Below are 17846 nucleotides of genomic sequence, written 5' to 3'. Positions count from 1 at the left end.
ACAGTATGTCATCCACAGATCCCCCATAACAGTGTGTCATCCACAGATCCCCCATAACAGTGTGCCATCCACAGATCCCCCATAACAGTGTGCCATCCACAGATCCCCCATAACAGTGTGTCATCCACAGATCCCCCATAACAGTGTGTCATCCACAGATCCCCCATAACAGTGTGCCATCCACAGATCCTCCCATAACAGTGCGTCATCCACAGATCCTCCCATAACAGTGTGCCATCCACAGATCCCCCATAACAGTGCACCTGCGCACTGAGGAGAGACTGAAAGGAGGGGAAGATCCGCGGAAGGAAGCAGAGGACGGCGCAGCAGACGACTGAATAGCTTTTTTTGTAAGTAAATTATTTTATTATAGTGCTGAAACTGCTTTAAACTATAAAGAAAAGTTTTGGAGAGTGTTTCTCTCTTTCTCAGGTCTGAAGCAATACCGAGGAAGAAAGGAAAACTCTTGAAAGCTTGTCTTTTAAGTATTAGGTTGGTACAATAAAAAGGTATCTCTGCGTACAGCAATACTCGTATTTTGTAATCTTATTTATATATACTTATTTTGTTTTTTTCAGTGGTATGATTAAGTGGTGAAAATTATTAGTGCCCCCCCCCAGTTTTGACTGTGCCCCCTATATATTGTTCCTAGAGTCGCCACTGCGCAGAGGCGAGTCACAGCAACGCTAGGGTGAGGCCTGGCCTGTGTGTGTATGTATATAATATATATATATATATATATATATATATATATATACACGGGCGTGTGTGTTTGTACTTTATGGTGCACACCCTAATGCAATAGGCTGCGCACGCCTATGCTGTCAGTATAGAGTCCGCAAATATCAGAAATAAGGGTCTGGCTATGACATTACTTAATTCCCTTAGGATACGGGGGTGTATGCCATCCGGTCCTGGCGATTTGTCTATTTTAATCTTTTTAAGTCGCTGTTGTACTTCTTCCTGGGTCAGACAGGGCACTTTTAATGGGGAATTTATTTTTACATTCAGCATTTCATCTGACAGTTTATTTTCCTCAGTGAATACATTGGAGAAAAAAATATTTAACAGCTATGCTTTCTCCTCGTCGCTCTCTGCGACTCCCCCCTCATTACTCTTTAAAGGGCCGACACCTTCAGATTTATACTTTTTAACATTTTTATAATTGAAGAACATTTTAGGGTTAGTTTTACTCTCTTTGGCAATTAATCTCTCGGTCTTTAGTTTGGCCGCTTTTATTTGTTTTTTACATGTTCTATTTTTTTCCTTATAGTTTTTCAGTGCTTCTGTGCTACCCTCCTGTTTTAGTGATTTATATGCTTTCTTTTTGTCATTTATTGCTTTCGTTACAGTTCTATTTATCCACATTGGTTTATTTTTGTTCCTTAACCTTTTATTCCCATACGGTATGTACCTCTCACAATGAGATTTTAGGATGCTTTTAAAGATATCCCATTTTGTGGCTGTATTTTTATTTTTGAGGACTTTGTCCCAGTTAGTTAGGCCTATGGCCTCTCTTAGTTGGCTAAATTTAGCTTTTTTGAAGTTTGGTATTTTTCTTCCTCCCTGTAGAAACGCTCTTTTGAATGATAATTGGAAGGTTATTACTTTATGGTCACTATTTCCCAGGTGTCCCCCAACCTGCACGTCTGTTGTACTTTCAGTCCTATTGGTTAATACTAAGTCCAGTATGGCCGTCCCTCTAGTCGGGTCCTGAACCAGTTGGGAGAGGTAATTGTCTTTGGTTATTGCCAAGAACCTGTTTCCTTTATGAGATATATAAGTTTCAGTTTCCCAGTCTATATCTGGGTAGTTGAAGTCCCCCATAATAACCACCTCATTATGATTTGCCGCCTCGTCTATCTCGTTTAGTAGTAGATTTTCTGTGGTCTCTGGTATATTAGGTGGTTTATAGTAAACTCCTATTAGTAATTTATTATTGTTTTTAGATCCATGTATCTCTACCCACAGTGACTCCACATGTTCATGTTCCTCACTTATATATTCCCAGAGTGTGGGCTTTAGACAGGACTTTACATAAAGGCAGACCCCTCCCCCTCTCTGGTTTTGACGATCCTTTCTAAACAGACTGTAACCTTGTACATTAACTGCCCAGTCATAGCTATCATCCAGCCATGTCTCAGTTATTCCCACTATGTCATAGTCCTTCTCACACATCACTAATTCCAGCTCCCCAGTTTTATTAGTCAGGTTTCTGGTATTAGTATACATACATTTGAGAGGTTTATGTATATTTTTTACCCTACATCTTTCCTTCTGAACTGTTCTAGTCCCTCCTTCCATTCCTCCCCCAGTCCCACTACCTTGCCCCCGGTCTCTATCTGCACTATCTTCCCCTCCTATAATGTAATTTCCCTCCCCCTGTCCCTAGTTTAAACACTCCTCCAACCTTCTAGCCATCTTTCTCCCCAGCACAGCTGCCCCTTCCCCATTGAGGTGCAGCCCGTCCCTACGATAGAGCCTGTAGCCGATAGAGAAGTCGGCCCAGTTCTGCAGGAACCCCAACCCCTCCTTCCTACACCAGTTCTTGAGCCACTTGTTAATCTCCCTAATCTCCCACTGTCTTTCTTGTGTGGCCCGTGGTACAGGCAGTATTTCGGAAAATACTACCTTTGAGGTCCTTGCCCTAAGCTTTTGACCTAAATCCCTGAAATCATTTTTAAGGACTCTCCACCTACCTCTAACTTTGTCATTGGTTCAGATATGGACCATGACCGCTGGATCTTCTCCAGCCCCTCCTAGTAATCTGTCAACCCGATCCGCGATGTGTCGAACTCTAGCGCCAGGAAGACAGCACAGTGTTCGGCGATCACGGTCTTTGTGACAGATCGCCCTATCTGTACCCCTAATAATGGAGTCTCCCACTACCAGCACCTGTCTGCATTGCCCTGCTCTCCTGGTTCCCTGCTTACTGGAGCCGACATTCCCCTGACTGGCAGAGGAAGTGTCCGGCTGCAGCAGTGCCATCCCTGGACTGACATCCCCCTCATCTGCCAAACGTGCAAACTTGTTGGGGTGTGTCAGATCAGGGCTAGCCTCCCTGGCACTCTCTCCTCAACCCCGCTTTCTAACTGTTACCCAGCTAGCTACCTCACTTTCCTCAGCCTCCTCTCTGTCACCCTCCCGCTCATCTACCCCAAAGAGTGCTTGCTCGGTGAGAAGCAAACTCTTTTGCAAATTGTCAATGCCTCTCAGTGTTGCAACTTGCCTGTTTAGAGACTCGATTTGCGATTCCAAATGGGTAATTTGCTCACATCTTGAACAAAGATATACACCCTGGAACGGCTGTTCCAGGACTGCATACATCATGCAAGATGTGCAGTGGACTGCGTTGTAAATTGTGCAACACATACTAAATGGGGATTATACAACAAAAGCGAAAAATACAATATAATGTAGTAATAAGAAACTGGCTAATTGCAGTCCCCCACTGAAGTCCATGAATCTAAAGTCACTTAATCTAAAGTTACACACTTACACAACCACACACCTAATCAACCATGCGTCGCGGTCAAACTCGCGCTATATATCTGCTTATATAAATATAAATGAAGCTCACATCTCCTCAGATGTTTCCCCTTATTAACTAATTCATGTATTTTTACATGGGATTAGGTCAGTTTTTTTTTACATTGTTTCTTTTTCTTTCCATTTAGGTTCCTACAATATAGAAACATTTCAGTTAATATCTTCCACTGAACAGAATTTTCCTGATTGTCCCATCATGGATAGGGACAGAGACAAGATGGCAGAGAGGATATTAAATCTCACCCTAGAGATACTCTTTCAACTTACTGGAGAGGTGAGAGATTCTGATGACGTCACATTACATCATTCTTATCTATGGTAATAACAGATGGACATGGCTGTAAAGGTGATGGACTCTGCAAATGTCAGTAGTGATATTTATTACTGTGTCTCCCCATAATCCAGGATTACACAGTAGTGAAGAAGACCTCTAGTGAACGCTGTCAGTCCACTGTATCTGAAGTATGGGGAAGAACCCGGAGCCCAATCATGAGGCCTCCACCTCACCCCCTGATACATGAGGAGATCAATGAACAGAAGATCCTAGAACTCACCCACAGAATGATTGAGCTGCTGACTGGAGAGGTGACACTGCTGGGAATGCTGGGACATTATACAGTAACAGCACTGGAGGGGTCTGGGTGATGACGGTATCATTGTGTTGTCAGGTTCCTATAAGGTGTCAGGATGTCGCTGTCTATTTCTCCATGGAGGAGTGGGAGTATGTAGAAGGACACAAGGATCTGTACAAGGACATCATGATGGAGGACCACCAGACCCTCACATCACCAGGTAATAGACAGGACTAAATAAAAATGTCTTTAAATTATCTATATGTAAAGAATGAAATCAGTCACTGTATGTGTCTCCTACAGGTAGACCAAGTAAGAGAAGAACACCAGAGAGATGTCCAAGTCCTCTTCCCCCACAGGATCATCAGGTAGATGGAGATATTCTTCTATGGTCTGAAGAAGGCTGTGAAGTCCTTGTGTTCAGTCTTGTTTTATCCTATATTATTGTATGTGTGTAATAAAATATAGTGAGATGATGGGATTAAAGAATGCCTGGAACCACATTAAATGTTCTGGTTATGGATACTGGCAGCAGGAATAAGAAACCAACTGGATTTATTTTTAGATTTTCCCTTCTCTTTCCTGAGACAAACATCACTGAAGGCCCACTTTCTCCACTGAATCAATTTGATCCACGTCTAGCCATGCCAAATACAGTACATATGTGAATGAGGTTCTTGTCATTGAGCCATCATCTAATATCATGTTCTGCTGTAGGAGATCTACAGCCATAAGATAAATAGTGCTAATATTGTTTGTTTTGCAGCTTTTGAATGTGGATAAAGATCTGAATAATATTAATTCTACATATACATATGTGAGGGGTGATGCCCAGTGTAAGGAGGAAATTTCTACAGAGACATATGTGAGGGGTGATGACCAGTGTAAGGAAGAAATTCTTACAGAGACATATGTGAGGGGCGATGACCAGTGTAAGCAAGAGATTCCTACAGATAACCACCCAGGTGAGTAGAAAAAATAAACAGAGCAGCAAAATACATATTAAATATGTTAAATAAAGAGACTTTTATAGGTGAAAACACCTGCTGTTAAAGTAAAATACGCCTCTGTGAATAAGGCCGATTTATTTATCTATCAGTACTGATGAGGGAAAAGCATTTGCCTAATTTTGGAACTAAGAAACTATTTGGTCTTATTAGACTTGGGAGCTGAGGAAAGAGCCCACCCCGACATTTCTATAAATGTGTTTAATGGGTTTATTACTGTGCCTTTAAATTGGCGGCTATTATCTGCCTCAGTGCTATATAATAAGTTTGTTTTATTGTAATTATGACTTATGTCCACTGCTATCCTGCCACCTAGTGTCCAGGCTGTGTGTTGTTATAGCATTGTGTATATACAGCAGGATGTTTGGTCACGTGACCCTTCGGTGATGGTTCATGAGACAGAAGAGAACATGACCCTGTGAAGATGTTGGCTTGAATGCAAAAGTAAAAAACTGCAAGAAAAAGATATTACAGACACAGCCACATTATAGGATGATGTGCGCAGATGTGCCCTTTTTTATTTTTTATTAAATATCTCTTTATTTCCATCATCTCAAATTTCATCATCAATAAGAAAAAATTAAATTTTTAATCTATCAAAAACATACTGGTATTTTCTATACATAGACAAATATTTTCAATCCCCATTTACTCACCCTCCTACCACCCTTGTGGGGAGGGAGAGGGAGACGTGTAGTAAACATCAAAGAATAAAAAAAAAATATATATATATAAAAATAATTCCTCAATCTATCCAGCCCTAAAGTAACCATTTCTTCCATATTTCATAAACGCTTTTTACTTTTCTACTATGGCCCTCCATCACTCGTCCTTCTTTAATCAGGTTATCCACTGCTTTTCTCCACTGTCCAACTGTTGGAGGGTCCGCCCCTACCCATTTCTTAAGTATTAGGAGTCTAGCTTGAAATAGCACTTTACTCAAGACCATTCGTGTATCTCTATTTAGGCTCAAATGTTCGGTTGCCCCCAAAATACAAGTCACAGGATCTTCTGATATTTGAACCTTCAAAATTAGGTATACAGTATCTGTTATTTCTGTCCAGTATCTGAACAGTCTAGGACATCTCCAAAAACAATGTATTAAATCAGCGTTCTCTCCCCCACATTTTGTACAATTATCCGAAACTCTAACACCCATTCTTTTCAATATCCGTGGGGATCGATGCAGCCTATGAACTTATCTTATGTGAGCCCCTATTAGAGACTCCAGAATAGTTTTTTAAGGCATCGTTCCATTTTTCTTCCGTAAGGAATTGGAGTTCATTTTCCCATTTTTTCCTGGCAAGTATTGTAACCCGTTTCTTTTTTCCCTCCATCAATATCTTGAATCTTTTTGCCGTTTTTCCTCGTCTTTCACACGCGTTGGTAAATTTGTGCAATAACTCAGATCTTTCCATCTTATATTTATCCTCTTGCGTAACTGTGCGCAATGCATTCCTAAGCTGGAAATATTTATATATATCCTTTTGCGGTATACCAAACTCTCTAACCATCGTATTGAAATCTTTCAGTTTACCCTGTTCAAATATCTGGTTTAAGTATTTCATCCCATTTTTTTCCCAGTCTATATACATTTTAATCCCTTGCAGTTCCTTAAAGGGGTTATCCCATCATAATGATCACTGTTTAATCTGTTAATGATTTGACAGTGATCATTTTTGTAAATATACTTTATTAACAAATCCCCACCGATTAGGATAAAATTCATCCCCACTTACCTTATTGTTGTGACTCGGTCTCCCCTGGTTACGACCTCCGCTCTTCTCCAAAAGCCGGAAGGTCGCGCTTGCCCAGAAGACTTCTTCTTTTCTCCCGGCCGTTCCGCTCGCTGTTCTGAACGCGCACGCTGCCGCGCATGCGCGACAGTGACTTCTTCCCGGCCAGAATAGTACAGAGCTGCGAACGCGCACGCCGGCTCTGTAGGAATAAGTCACCATTGCGCATGCGCGGTGGCGTGCGCATTCAGTCCAGTGCGCGGCACGGCCGGGAGAAGACTTCAATCAAGATGAAGCCCGCCCCCAGCCAGAATCCAGGAAGTGAACGCGCGGTGGCAGCAGGTAAGTATAAAAACGCTAAGTGGGATAACCCCTTTAAGGTTAATATTTTTCCAAATAGGTGTATAGTGTAAAAACCCTTTAATCTCTAATATTTTTTTAATTTCCACCCATATGTATTCCAATAAGTTTAAAATTCTATTTCCGATATTATTTCTCCCCAGTGTACCTGATTCCAACACCTCTAAGTAATTCCATTCTTCTTTCCACCCCAATCTATTTACTACCTGCCTACCCACTAAACCGTCTAAACTACCTTTTATGTGGCCGTATTGTGTAATTATATAATAAAAAAAACAGTTCGGAACCGCTAATCCACCTTCTCTCACTGGGAGCTGAAGTATCTCTCTCTTTATTCTGGGAATCGTACCTTTCCAAAGAAAATCTCCCATTAAGCTGTTGAGTAATCTAAAAGAACCCTGCGGCAGCCTGACTGGGGCATTTTGAAGAACGTACAGTATTTTAGGGAGGAAAACCATCAACATATGTGATTTCCCCCAATTAATATTTAGTCCAGAAAAACAACCAAACTTATCTATTATATCTATAACTCTATTAAACTGATCCCCAATATTATGCATAAATAACAAAATGTCATCCGCATACATTAACAATTTTTCCTCCCCACCCTCATAATGAAAACCTTTAATCTCCCTATCATTTCTTATGATACATGCCAGAGGTTCAATCGCAATAGCGAATAATAGTGGAGAGAGAGGGCATCCCTGCCTAGTGCCCCGATATAGGGCAAGGGGCAGGGACAAGCTCCCATCCACCATCACTCTAGCCTGAGGATTATGGTATATTAACTGTATCCACCTTATAAATCCCTCCCCTATACCGACCCTTTTTAATACTATCCATAAATATTCCCATTCAATACAGTCGAATGCCTTTTGGGCGTCCAATGAAAGTACCGCTTTCTCCCCCACTTCTGTACTATTAGCTTCAATATTTGAAAACAACCTTCTTATATTTGAATATATCGTTCTACCAGGTATAAAACCTGTTTGATCTTCATTTATTACACCTTTAACCACCTTCGATAACCTATCGGCCAAAACTTTTGCCAAACATTTAACATCCGTATTTAAAAGAGATATTGGCCTATATGATCCAGGGTCTAATTGTTCTTTGCCCTTTTTTGGGAATAGTGTAATAATTGCCTCTTTCATAGAATCTGGTAGATCCCCTATTTTTTTTAGCCTCATCCAATGTTGTTTTTAATTCGGGTACTAACACCTGGGAGAAAGTTTTATATATTTCAAAAGGAAGCCCATCGCATCCTGGTGCTTTTTCAGATTTTACCTGCCCCAAAACCTTATTTATTTCCGCCGTCGATATTTCTTTTTCTAAAAATTATTTTTGGGCTTGGGATATCTCCCTAAGGGGGATCTGATCTAGGTATAGATCTAAATCTTGTTTTGAATATTGTACCTTGGACTTATATACCTCCTGGAAATATTCCAGGAACACTTCTTTAATTCCTTCAGGTGTATTTATTATTTCGCCCATTTTATCTTTAATTTGATTTCTTACTATATTTGCCAAAATTTGCCAAAATTTTTCCAACTTTTTCTCCTTCTGAGGCTAACTGAATCCCTTGAAAAAGTAGTTCTTTCCTACTTCTCTCCATTTGATATACCTTTAACTTTTCCTGTTCTTCCTCACATATTTTCTTATTATGGTCAGTGGGGTGTCTTATGCATGTTATTCCTGCTTCTTGAACTTTTTTTTCCAGTACAGTCCCCCTTTCCCTAGTAGTTTTTTCCCAGTAATTCACTTTTTTAAAGAGCAATCCTCTTAAATATGCTTTAGCAGTGTCCCAAACGATTAACCTACTCGCAGAATGGTTGTTCTCCCTAAAAAAAAAATTAATTCTTCCATTATACTCTCTTTATCTGGAATCATTGATATCCAATGGGGGTTGAACTTTTAATCCTATTATAAGACATTAAATTTTTATTTCCCAGGACCATATCTATTCTAGACCACGTTTGATGTGTTTTAGAATAACAGGAATACATGGTTTCATCCGGGTTCTGGAAGCGCCAAACGTCAATTTAATTAAATTCATGGGCTAGTTTATAAAAATCTACTTTTTGTGTTCTTCCCCCTCTGCTAGACGTTCTATCCCTGAGTGGATCTATTACTGCATTATAATCTCCTATCGCAATCATTATGGATGCCTGTCTGTTCAACATAAATCTATACAGTTGATACAAAACATCTGGCTTATATGGTGGAGGAATATATATATATTTGCAATTACCATTTTAACCCCTTCTATATTACAATATAGAAAGAGGTACCTGCCGCAACCATCGGCCTCATATACCAGACACTCAAATTTAATTTTATTGTGAATCAAAATTGAGACCCCTCTTGAATAATTAGTATATACAGAATGGTAACTTTCCCCTATCCATCTCTTCTCCAACCATCTTAAAGATTCTTTATCCAAATGTGTCTCCTGTAGGAAGATGATAGCTGGCAGGAACCTCTTCATCCACTCAAGGATAGCATATCTCTTTACTCTCTCGCGTAGACCTCTCACATTCAACGAAACAATCCTAACCATCTAGCAGCGGGAGAAAAGCAAAATATTGGAGAAAAAAAAAAAAAAAACACACGTCTCCCTTTCCCTCAACCTACAAATACCCACCATAAATAGCCCCCCCCCCCTGCTGACCAGCAGTCGGGGCAACTCCGTATCTTAGCATACTAACTCCTTTCCCCTCCGCGACCCCCAACCTCAGAGGCCCTCCCCGTCCGCCCAGTCGCTAACCTCCTCCGGGGTCTGAAAAAAAACAGTCCTGCCTTTATATTCCACCCTTAATTTTCCCGGAAAAAGTAAACTATACTTTAAGCCTGCTTCCCTTAATCTCTTTTTAACGGCAATATACTCTTTCCTGTGGGCATTAGTATGGGCAGAATAATCTGGAAATAGCCTTATCTTTACACCCTGTATCTGATATTTTTCGGAAGTCCTTGCATTTAACTAATATCTGTCTAGGAAATTCTCCTGGAACCCTCTTTTTTATAGGGACCCTATGTGCTCTTTCAATGGCAAACAATGGGGAAAGAGTACCCTCCCTACAATTCTCCCTTATCCATCTCTCCATATATTCAGTACAATTATCGCCCTCTGCACGCTCTGGGATCCCTACACATCTTATATTAGATCTCCTTGATCTATCTTCTTGGCTTATTAGTTTTTGTTCCATCCTAGTATTCATTTCCTTTAACAAAACCACCTCTTTCTCTAATTTCTGTACCGAGTGTTCCAAAACGGGGACCTTTTCCTCCATCTCATATAAGCAGATGTGCCCTTAGTGGTCCACAGGTGCTCATTGTGGCCCCTGTGGGGAATATGTGCCCCCTCATGTGTCCCTTGTATATCTATACGTGCCCCCATATGTATCCCCTTAATATATGCCCCCCTTATATATCCCCCTCCATAGGCCCCTTTACATGTCCCCAAATTGTCCTGAAACCAGGTGCATCGGTGTGAATGTGCCCCAAGCATTTACACTGATGCAATCTAGCTGATTGCATCAGAATGACCAGACAAGGGTCCGGTCATCCTGATGGCTACAAAGAACTCGGGTTCAACAGAATCTGAGTCCTTTGTTTTAATTATCTCCAGCGCTGCTGGAGATAATTATGCATGGTAGAAGGAAGGGAGAAACCTCCCCTCCTTCTATTATGCGCATTCCGCAAAGTGCTACAGGCGGGAGATCAAAAGCTTCTCCCGCCTGTTAGCAAGTGGCGCGGCCCCGATGCGCTCGTCCAGGGACGCACGGGCTGGCCAAGTGACGTCATCTCACTGCGCCGGCCCATGTGTCCCTGATGGTGGCGCGTGTGGGCGGTGCGGCAGTGTGGACCACCGGATATAAATATCTAGCGGCCCCTGCACTAGGTAAGGAAGAGCCGAGCCGCCCCCACAAGAAGACCACCCCTGGAAAACAAGCATCCTTGGCATACCCCTGGAGGGCTGAGTATCACCCCACTATCCCATCAACGATTAACCCTTACCTACCCTGTCTCACCAACGAACCCATGCTTGTCCTCTACCCACTATATTACCCCTATACCACCAACGATATTAACCCCTACCTACCCTGTCCCACCAACGGATCCCCCTGATTAACCCCTACCACTATCCCACCAACTACCACCACCCATATTTTACCCTCATACCCATACCTGCCCATATTCCCATTATCCTCATATACTCTAATTCCCCTGCACCCCAGCATTCACCTGTAGGGTATTAACCCTTGTATTGCTGTACCCCTACCCTTCAGTTACCACCAATCCCCTACCCTAACCCTGCAGGAGCATCCCTGCTCCCTCCTTTGTACCCCTGACTGTATTACTTTGTCTGTGGCCTGCATTCACCCCCTGCAGCGCCACCGTTTACCCTTGTTGTTACCTTAGGGATAGGATTAGAACCAGGTGGGGTGGGCTGCTAATATATGTGTGTGTGTACTGTATTAGATAGCTTTGTGGATGGAATTTGGGAACCATGTAGTGTAGTTTAGTGCTGTATTTATAGTACTGTATTGTTAGTGTATTGCGTGCGTAGTGTATTGTAGGTATTAATAAGTATCTTTTTATTTGTAACTATCTGTGTAACGTGTGGTTATTAGCGATAGTTAGTTCAGTAAGGCGCATGCAGCTAGCTTAGTGATTAGCGTAAGGCAAATTGAAAGTAGTGTTTTTAATTTATAAAGGTATAAATAGGCGGGGTCATCGGTAGATGGCTCCTCCTATTTATGAATATTAATTTATTGATATTTGCATAAATATTGGTCATTAATATTCTCCCTTTACAACCGCCTAGAGCCAATTGCACACTAGGAGTCCCGAACGCCACAACGCTTCGAAGATATATGTAAACATTGGAAAAAGTATAGGGATTTCTCAGACTAACACACCTATAGGTTATAGAATGTGAGCACATAACTCAATGTTCTATTATTTGCTTATCCACTTACTACTAAATAGCAGCATACTCACCTCCCTCAACTCCACCCTTTTTTCCCCTCGGACTTACCTCCCCCTTCTACCCTGTAAGTTTGCTTTTCTAATTAAAAGTAAACTTTATTAATGCATCTCATCATTTGACCTCTGTCTATTGTATAATGTTCCTCAATGTACAGTCGTGGCCAAAAGTTTTGAGAATGACACAAATATTTGTTTTCACAAAGTTTGCTACTAAACTGCTTTTAGATCTTTGTTTCAGTTGTTTCTGTGATGTAGTGAAATATAATTACTCGCACTTCATACGTTTCAAAGGCTTTTATTGACAATTACATGACATTTATGCAAAGAGTCAGTATTTGCAGTGTTGGCCCTTCTTTTTTAGGACCTCTGCAATTCGACTGGGCATGCTCTCAATCAACTTCTGGGCCAATTCCTGACGGATAGCAACTTTAATAATCACTTCTTGGACTTTGTCTTAATTAGTGGGTTTTTGTTTGTCCACCCGCCTCTTGAGGATTGACCACAAGTTCCCAATGGGATTAAGATCTGGGGAGTTTCACGGCCATGGAAGCAAAATGTCAAAGTTTTGGTCCCCGAGCCACTAAGTTATCACTTTTGCCTTATGGCACGGTGCTCCATCGTGCTGGAAAATGCATTGTTCTTTACCAAACTGTTGTTGGATTGTTGGAAGAAGTTGCTGTTGGAGGGTGTTTTGGTACCATTCTTTATTCATGGCTGTGTTTTGGGGCAAAATTGTGAGTGAGCCCACTCCCTTGGATGAGAAGCAACCCCACACATGAATGGTCTCAGGATGCTTTACTGTTGGCATGACACAGGACTGATGGTAGCACTCACCTTTTCTTCTCCGGGCAATCTTTTTTCCTGATGCCCCAAACAATCGGAAAGAGGCTTCATATGAGAATATGACTTTGCCCCAGTCCTCAGTAGTCCTTTAACCATATTTTCTGCAAAAGATCAATCTGTCCCTGATGGGTTTTTTTTTTGGAGAGAAGTGGCTTCTTTGCTGCCCTTCTTGACACCAGGCCATCTTCCAAAAGTCTTTGCCTCACTGTGCGTGCAGATGCGCTCACACCTGCCTGCTGCCATTCCTGAGCAAGCTCTGCACTGGTGGCACTCCGATCCCGCAGCTGAATCCTCTTTAGGAGACGATCCTGGCGCTTGCTGGACTTTCTTGGACGCCCTGAAGCCTTCTTAACAAGAATTGAACCTCTTTCCTTGAAGTTCTTGATGATCCTATAAATTGTTGATTGAGGTGCAATCTTAGTAGCCACAATATCCTTACCTGTGAAGCCATTTTTATGCAACGCAATGATGGCTGCACGCGTTTCTTTGCAGGTCACGATGGTTAACAATGGAAGAACAATGATTTCAAGCATCACCCTCCTTTTAACAGGTCAAGTCTGCCATTTGAACCCAATCAGCCTGACATAATGATCTCCACCTTGTGCTCGTCAACATTCTCACCTGAGTTAACAAGACGATTACTGAAATGATCTCAGCAGGTCCTTTAATGACAGCAATGAAATGCAGTGGAAAGGTTTTTTTGGGATTAAGTTAATTTTCATGGCAAAGAAGGACGATTCAATTCATCTGATCACTCTTCATAACATTCTGGAGTATATGCAAATTGCTATTATAAAAACTTAAGCAGCAACTTTTCCAATTTCCAATATTTATGTAATTCTCAAAACTTTTGGCCACGACTGTACTGCTCAATGAGGTCTGACATAATTATTGTCTTTAGATATGTGTAATGCATCAGATACGTTCATTTATAACTGCCCTGGTTGGGCAAACAACTTGTGTACCTTATCGCTGTTTTAAACCAATAAAAACAATTTTTAAAACAGAATTATAATGACAAGTAAATCCCCTGTATAGGCAACTTCGGATCCCCCACTCACAACAGGTGATATCACAGTTTATCAGCTACCTCCTGACCTTCACAAACCATGCCTAGAAAACTCTCCCAAGTCAAAGAGTCCTGACCATTGTGTCTTAGGTCCATGTAGCTGCTTTCAGAAGACAGGAAGTCTTAACATATTTTACTCATAGCGGCCAGTGTGAAAATTGTATGATTATATGTATAAATATATGTATATATTTAATATATTTAATATAGATAGTAACATGGAAAAATTATTTTAAAAAAATATGCTGAACATAAAAATGTAATTTGACAACAGGTAATTTCCTGATTACACAGGAAAGCTGACTATATAATTTAGAAAGTTCATTTGGCTGACAGCTACTGGTATTCGTCCTAAAGTTCACTTACATATGCCCACTTGGCTTGGCCAAAGTGTATGTTTTCTCAATGGGGAGACATCTCTGAAGGCGGCTTATCTCCTCCCCTAGAATAAATATTTGACCATGTTAAAATCTAACTGCTGGTTCCTTCTACACATTAAGGGTTAGGCAGGTTCAGCCAGCATTTTGCTACATACAGAACCTTGCAATTTGTATAAAAATCTTAATATAAATATCCATGGTCCTTTCTCTCATTGTACCAGTTTGTAACTTATCTTGTTCATGCTTATTGCACTTGTTTTGTTTCATGTATGTGTATTCCCCTTTTTATATGTACAGCACCATGGAATAATTGGCACAATAATAATAATCTATTCCATTTTCAAGGTTATAGTATTTAAAAATATATTTTTATTTTATGTTGGCAGATGACTGTATGGGGAGCTCAGAGGGACAGCTGATGTCTTCAACTTTTAAAGCAAATGCTCTTGGTCTCACAGGACACACATATCAAGATCATGCCATTATCTCAGATATACCTTCAGCTCTAACACATCTTCTATCTTCTGATTCATCACAAACTTTAAAGCAGAATAAAAGTCACAGAATAGAAGTTGAACATCAAAGAACATGCACAGGAAAAAAGACAATATCATGTTTAGAATGTGGGAAATGTTTCACTTGGAAATCACAACTTGTTGAACATCAAAGAACTCACACAGGGGAGATGCCATTTTCATGCCAGGAATGTGGGAAATGCTTCATAAGAAAATCACATCTTGTTGAACATCAGAGAACTCATACAGGGCAAAGGCCATTTTCATGCCAAGAATGTGGGAAATGCTTCACAAGAAAAGCATATGTTGTTGAACATCAGAGAATTCACACAGGGGTGAAGCCATTTTCATGCTCAGAATGTGGAAAATGTTTTACTTGGAAATCACATCTTGTTAAACATCAACAAACTCACACAGGAGATACACCGTTCTCATGTCCAGAATGTGGGAAAGGTTTTACTTGGAAATCACAGTTTGTTAAACATCAACGAACTCACACAGGGGAAACTCCATTTTCGTGTCTAGAATGTGGGAAATCTTTTACTTGGAAACCACAACTTATTAAACATCAACGAATTCACACAGGGGAGACACCATTTTCATGTGAAGAATGTGGGAAATGTTTTACACACAAAACAACACTTGTTGTACATCAAAGAATTCACACAGGGGAGAAGCCATTTTCATGTTCAGAATGTGGGAAATGTTTTGCACAGAAAGCAACACTTGTTGTACATCTAAGAACTCACACAGGAGATAAGCCATTTTCATGTTCAGAATGTGGGAAATGTTTTATTCGGAAACCACAACTTATTAAACATCAACAAACTCACACAGGGGAAAAGCCATTTTCATGTTAAGAATGTGGGAAATGTTTCTTAAGAAAAGCAAATCTTGTTGAACATCTTGTTGATGCCATTTTGATGTACAGAATGTGGGAAATATTTAACTTTTAGATCACAAATTGTCAAATATCAATGAACTCGCACAGGAGAGAACCCATTTTCATACCAAAAATGTGGGAAATGTTATGGCGAGACATCAAACCTTGTTAGTGTAGTCGCAAACCAACCTTCTGATGTGATGCGGCGTCCTAATAGTTCAGAAGTTAAGTGAGCCGGATCGAGGTCAAGACACAGAGACACATACAAGATGTGTTTCTAGTAATGGCCTTCTTTATTGTAATGAGAAGTGCACGTATTTATACACAGACAAACGAAATAAAAGTGTCCTAGTTTGACAAGCTTTGAGTTACTATGTTTGGCTTTAGATATGAAAATGATCAGCATGGGTGGATTAGGGGCCCACTATGGAATTTGTACTCCTGCCTTCCAAGGCAAAATCCCCTTCTTATGTAAGTGCAAGTTATAAATAGATATAAAATGAATACATATACAAAATAGACGCCTTATGCTTTCCTTAACAAATCCCCCCCCTTTTGTGAATAATTTCAGGTATTGCTCAGGAGGTACATTGACATGTGCTGATCACACATCCAGGACTTGCTACTTCTTCACCTGATTCCCTCCTGAGCATCCTGCAAATTACATCACAATTACATATCCTGGATCTTTCTAGTGAGATATGCTGCTTGTTGGGTCATCCAGTCCTCTTTCTGCATCATATTAAGAGTCCATATTCTTTGCACCAAAATCAATAGCCACTCAAGGGGTGAGAGGCATCATATCTTCCAGTCTCCACACTCAAAACTTTCTTGAAATACATGGACCCAATCTGTAGTGGCAGTTGTGAAGGGAAGGGTTCATCAAATTGGGGATCGAGGCTTTTCCTGACTAGTGATGGATGAACATCGGTCGGGACGATTCGCGATTGCGAGCCCCATTCACTTTAATGGCAGGCGAACCTGAAAAATCTTCAGGTCATTATTACAGCCACCAAATACTTACAAGACGTGCACAAATCATCCCACAACATGGACAGTGACATACCAGAGGGGGATCAATGGCAAAAATTCCCCCAAAAAATATGTATTTTAATCAGGGGCCATTTTTATGCGTCTTTAAGGGAAACTGTCAAAATGTGGCATGCTGGAGCCTAGAAATTTTTTATTTTAGGCCACGGGAGTATAGGCCCCAAAAATTAGGCATTCACCTGACAGAAAACATCAAGTGATTATGTGGCTGGAGGTATATTAGACGGTCATTGGATATAAATTTTACTGCAGGCCAGTACAAATACACTCACCTAAAGAATTATTAGGAACACCATGCTAATACGGTGTTTGACCCCCTTTTGCCTTCAGAACTGCCTTAATTCTACGTGGCATTGATTTAACAAGGTGCTTATAGCATTCTTTAGAAATGTTTGCCCATATTGATAGGATAGCATCTTGCAGTTGATGGAGATTTGAGGGATGCACATCCAGGGCATGAAGATCCCGTTCCACCACATCCCAAAGATGCTCTATTGGGTTGAGATCTGGTGACTGTGGGGGCCATTTTAGTACAGTGAACTCATTGTCATGTTCAAGAAACCAATTTGAAATGATTCAAGCTTTGTGACATGGTGCATTATCCTGCTGGAAGTTACCATCAGAGGATGGGTACATGGTGGTCATGAAGGGATGGACATGGTCAAAAACAATGCTCAAGTAGCCCGTGGCATTTAAACGATGGCCAATTGGCACTAAGGGGCCTAAAGTGTGCCCAGAAAACATCCCCAACACCATTACACCACCACCACCAGCCTGCACAGTGGTAACAAGGCATGATGGATACATGTTCTCATTCTGTTTACGCCAAATTCGGGCTCTACCATTTGAATGTCTCTACAGAAATCGAGACTCATCAGACCAGGCAACAT

At 40.9% G+C, this 17846-nt stretch overlaps 1 protein-coding gene and 1 long non-coding RNA gene across 2 annotated transcripts; both read left to right on the top strand.

Moving 5' to 3' along the window:
- Positions 1-305: 305 nt before the first annotated feature.
- On the top strand, positions 306-4126 carry LOC122925168. Its single transcript, XR_006387550.1, has 3 exons — positions 306-350; positions 3678-3823; positions 3955-4126. It is a non-coding gene; the product is annotated as an uncharacterized LOC122925168 (long non-coding RNA).
- A 165-nt stretch (positions 4127-4291) lies between these two features.
- LOC122925126 (oocyte zinc finger protein XlCOF6.1-like) lies at positions 4292-16243 on the top strand. Its single transcript, XM_044276655.1, has 4 exons — positions 4292-4341; positions 4425-4489; positions 4888-5086; positions 14895-16243. The coding sequence occupies exons 1-4, from the start codon at positions 4308-4310 to the stop codon at positions 15881-15883; spliced, it is 1287 nt and encodes a 428-aa protein (XP_044132590.1). The 5' UTR covers positions 4292-4307; the 3' UTR covers positions 15884-16243.
- Positions 16244-17846: the final 1603 nt, after the last annotated feature.

This window comes from Bufo gargarizans, chromosome 1 (genome assembly GCF_014858855.1).
Source record: "Bufo gargarizans isolate SCDJY-AF-19 chromosome 1, ASM1485885v1, whole genome shotgun sequence".
NCBI classification, from domain to species: domain Eukaryota; kingdom Metazoa; phylum Chordata; class Amphibia; order Anura; family Bufonidae; genus Bufo; species Bufo gargarizans.
This window is presented reverse-complemented; position numbering and strand designations above follow the sequence as displayed.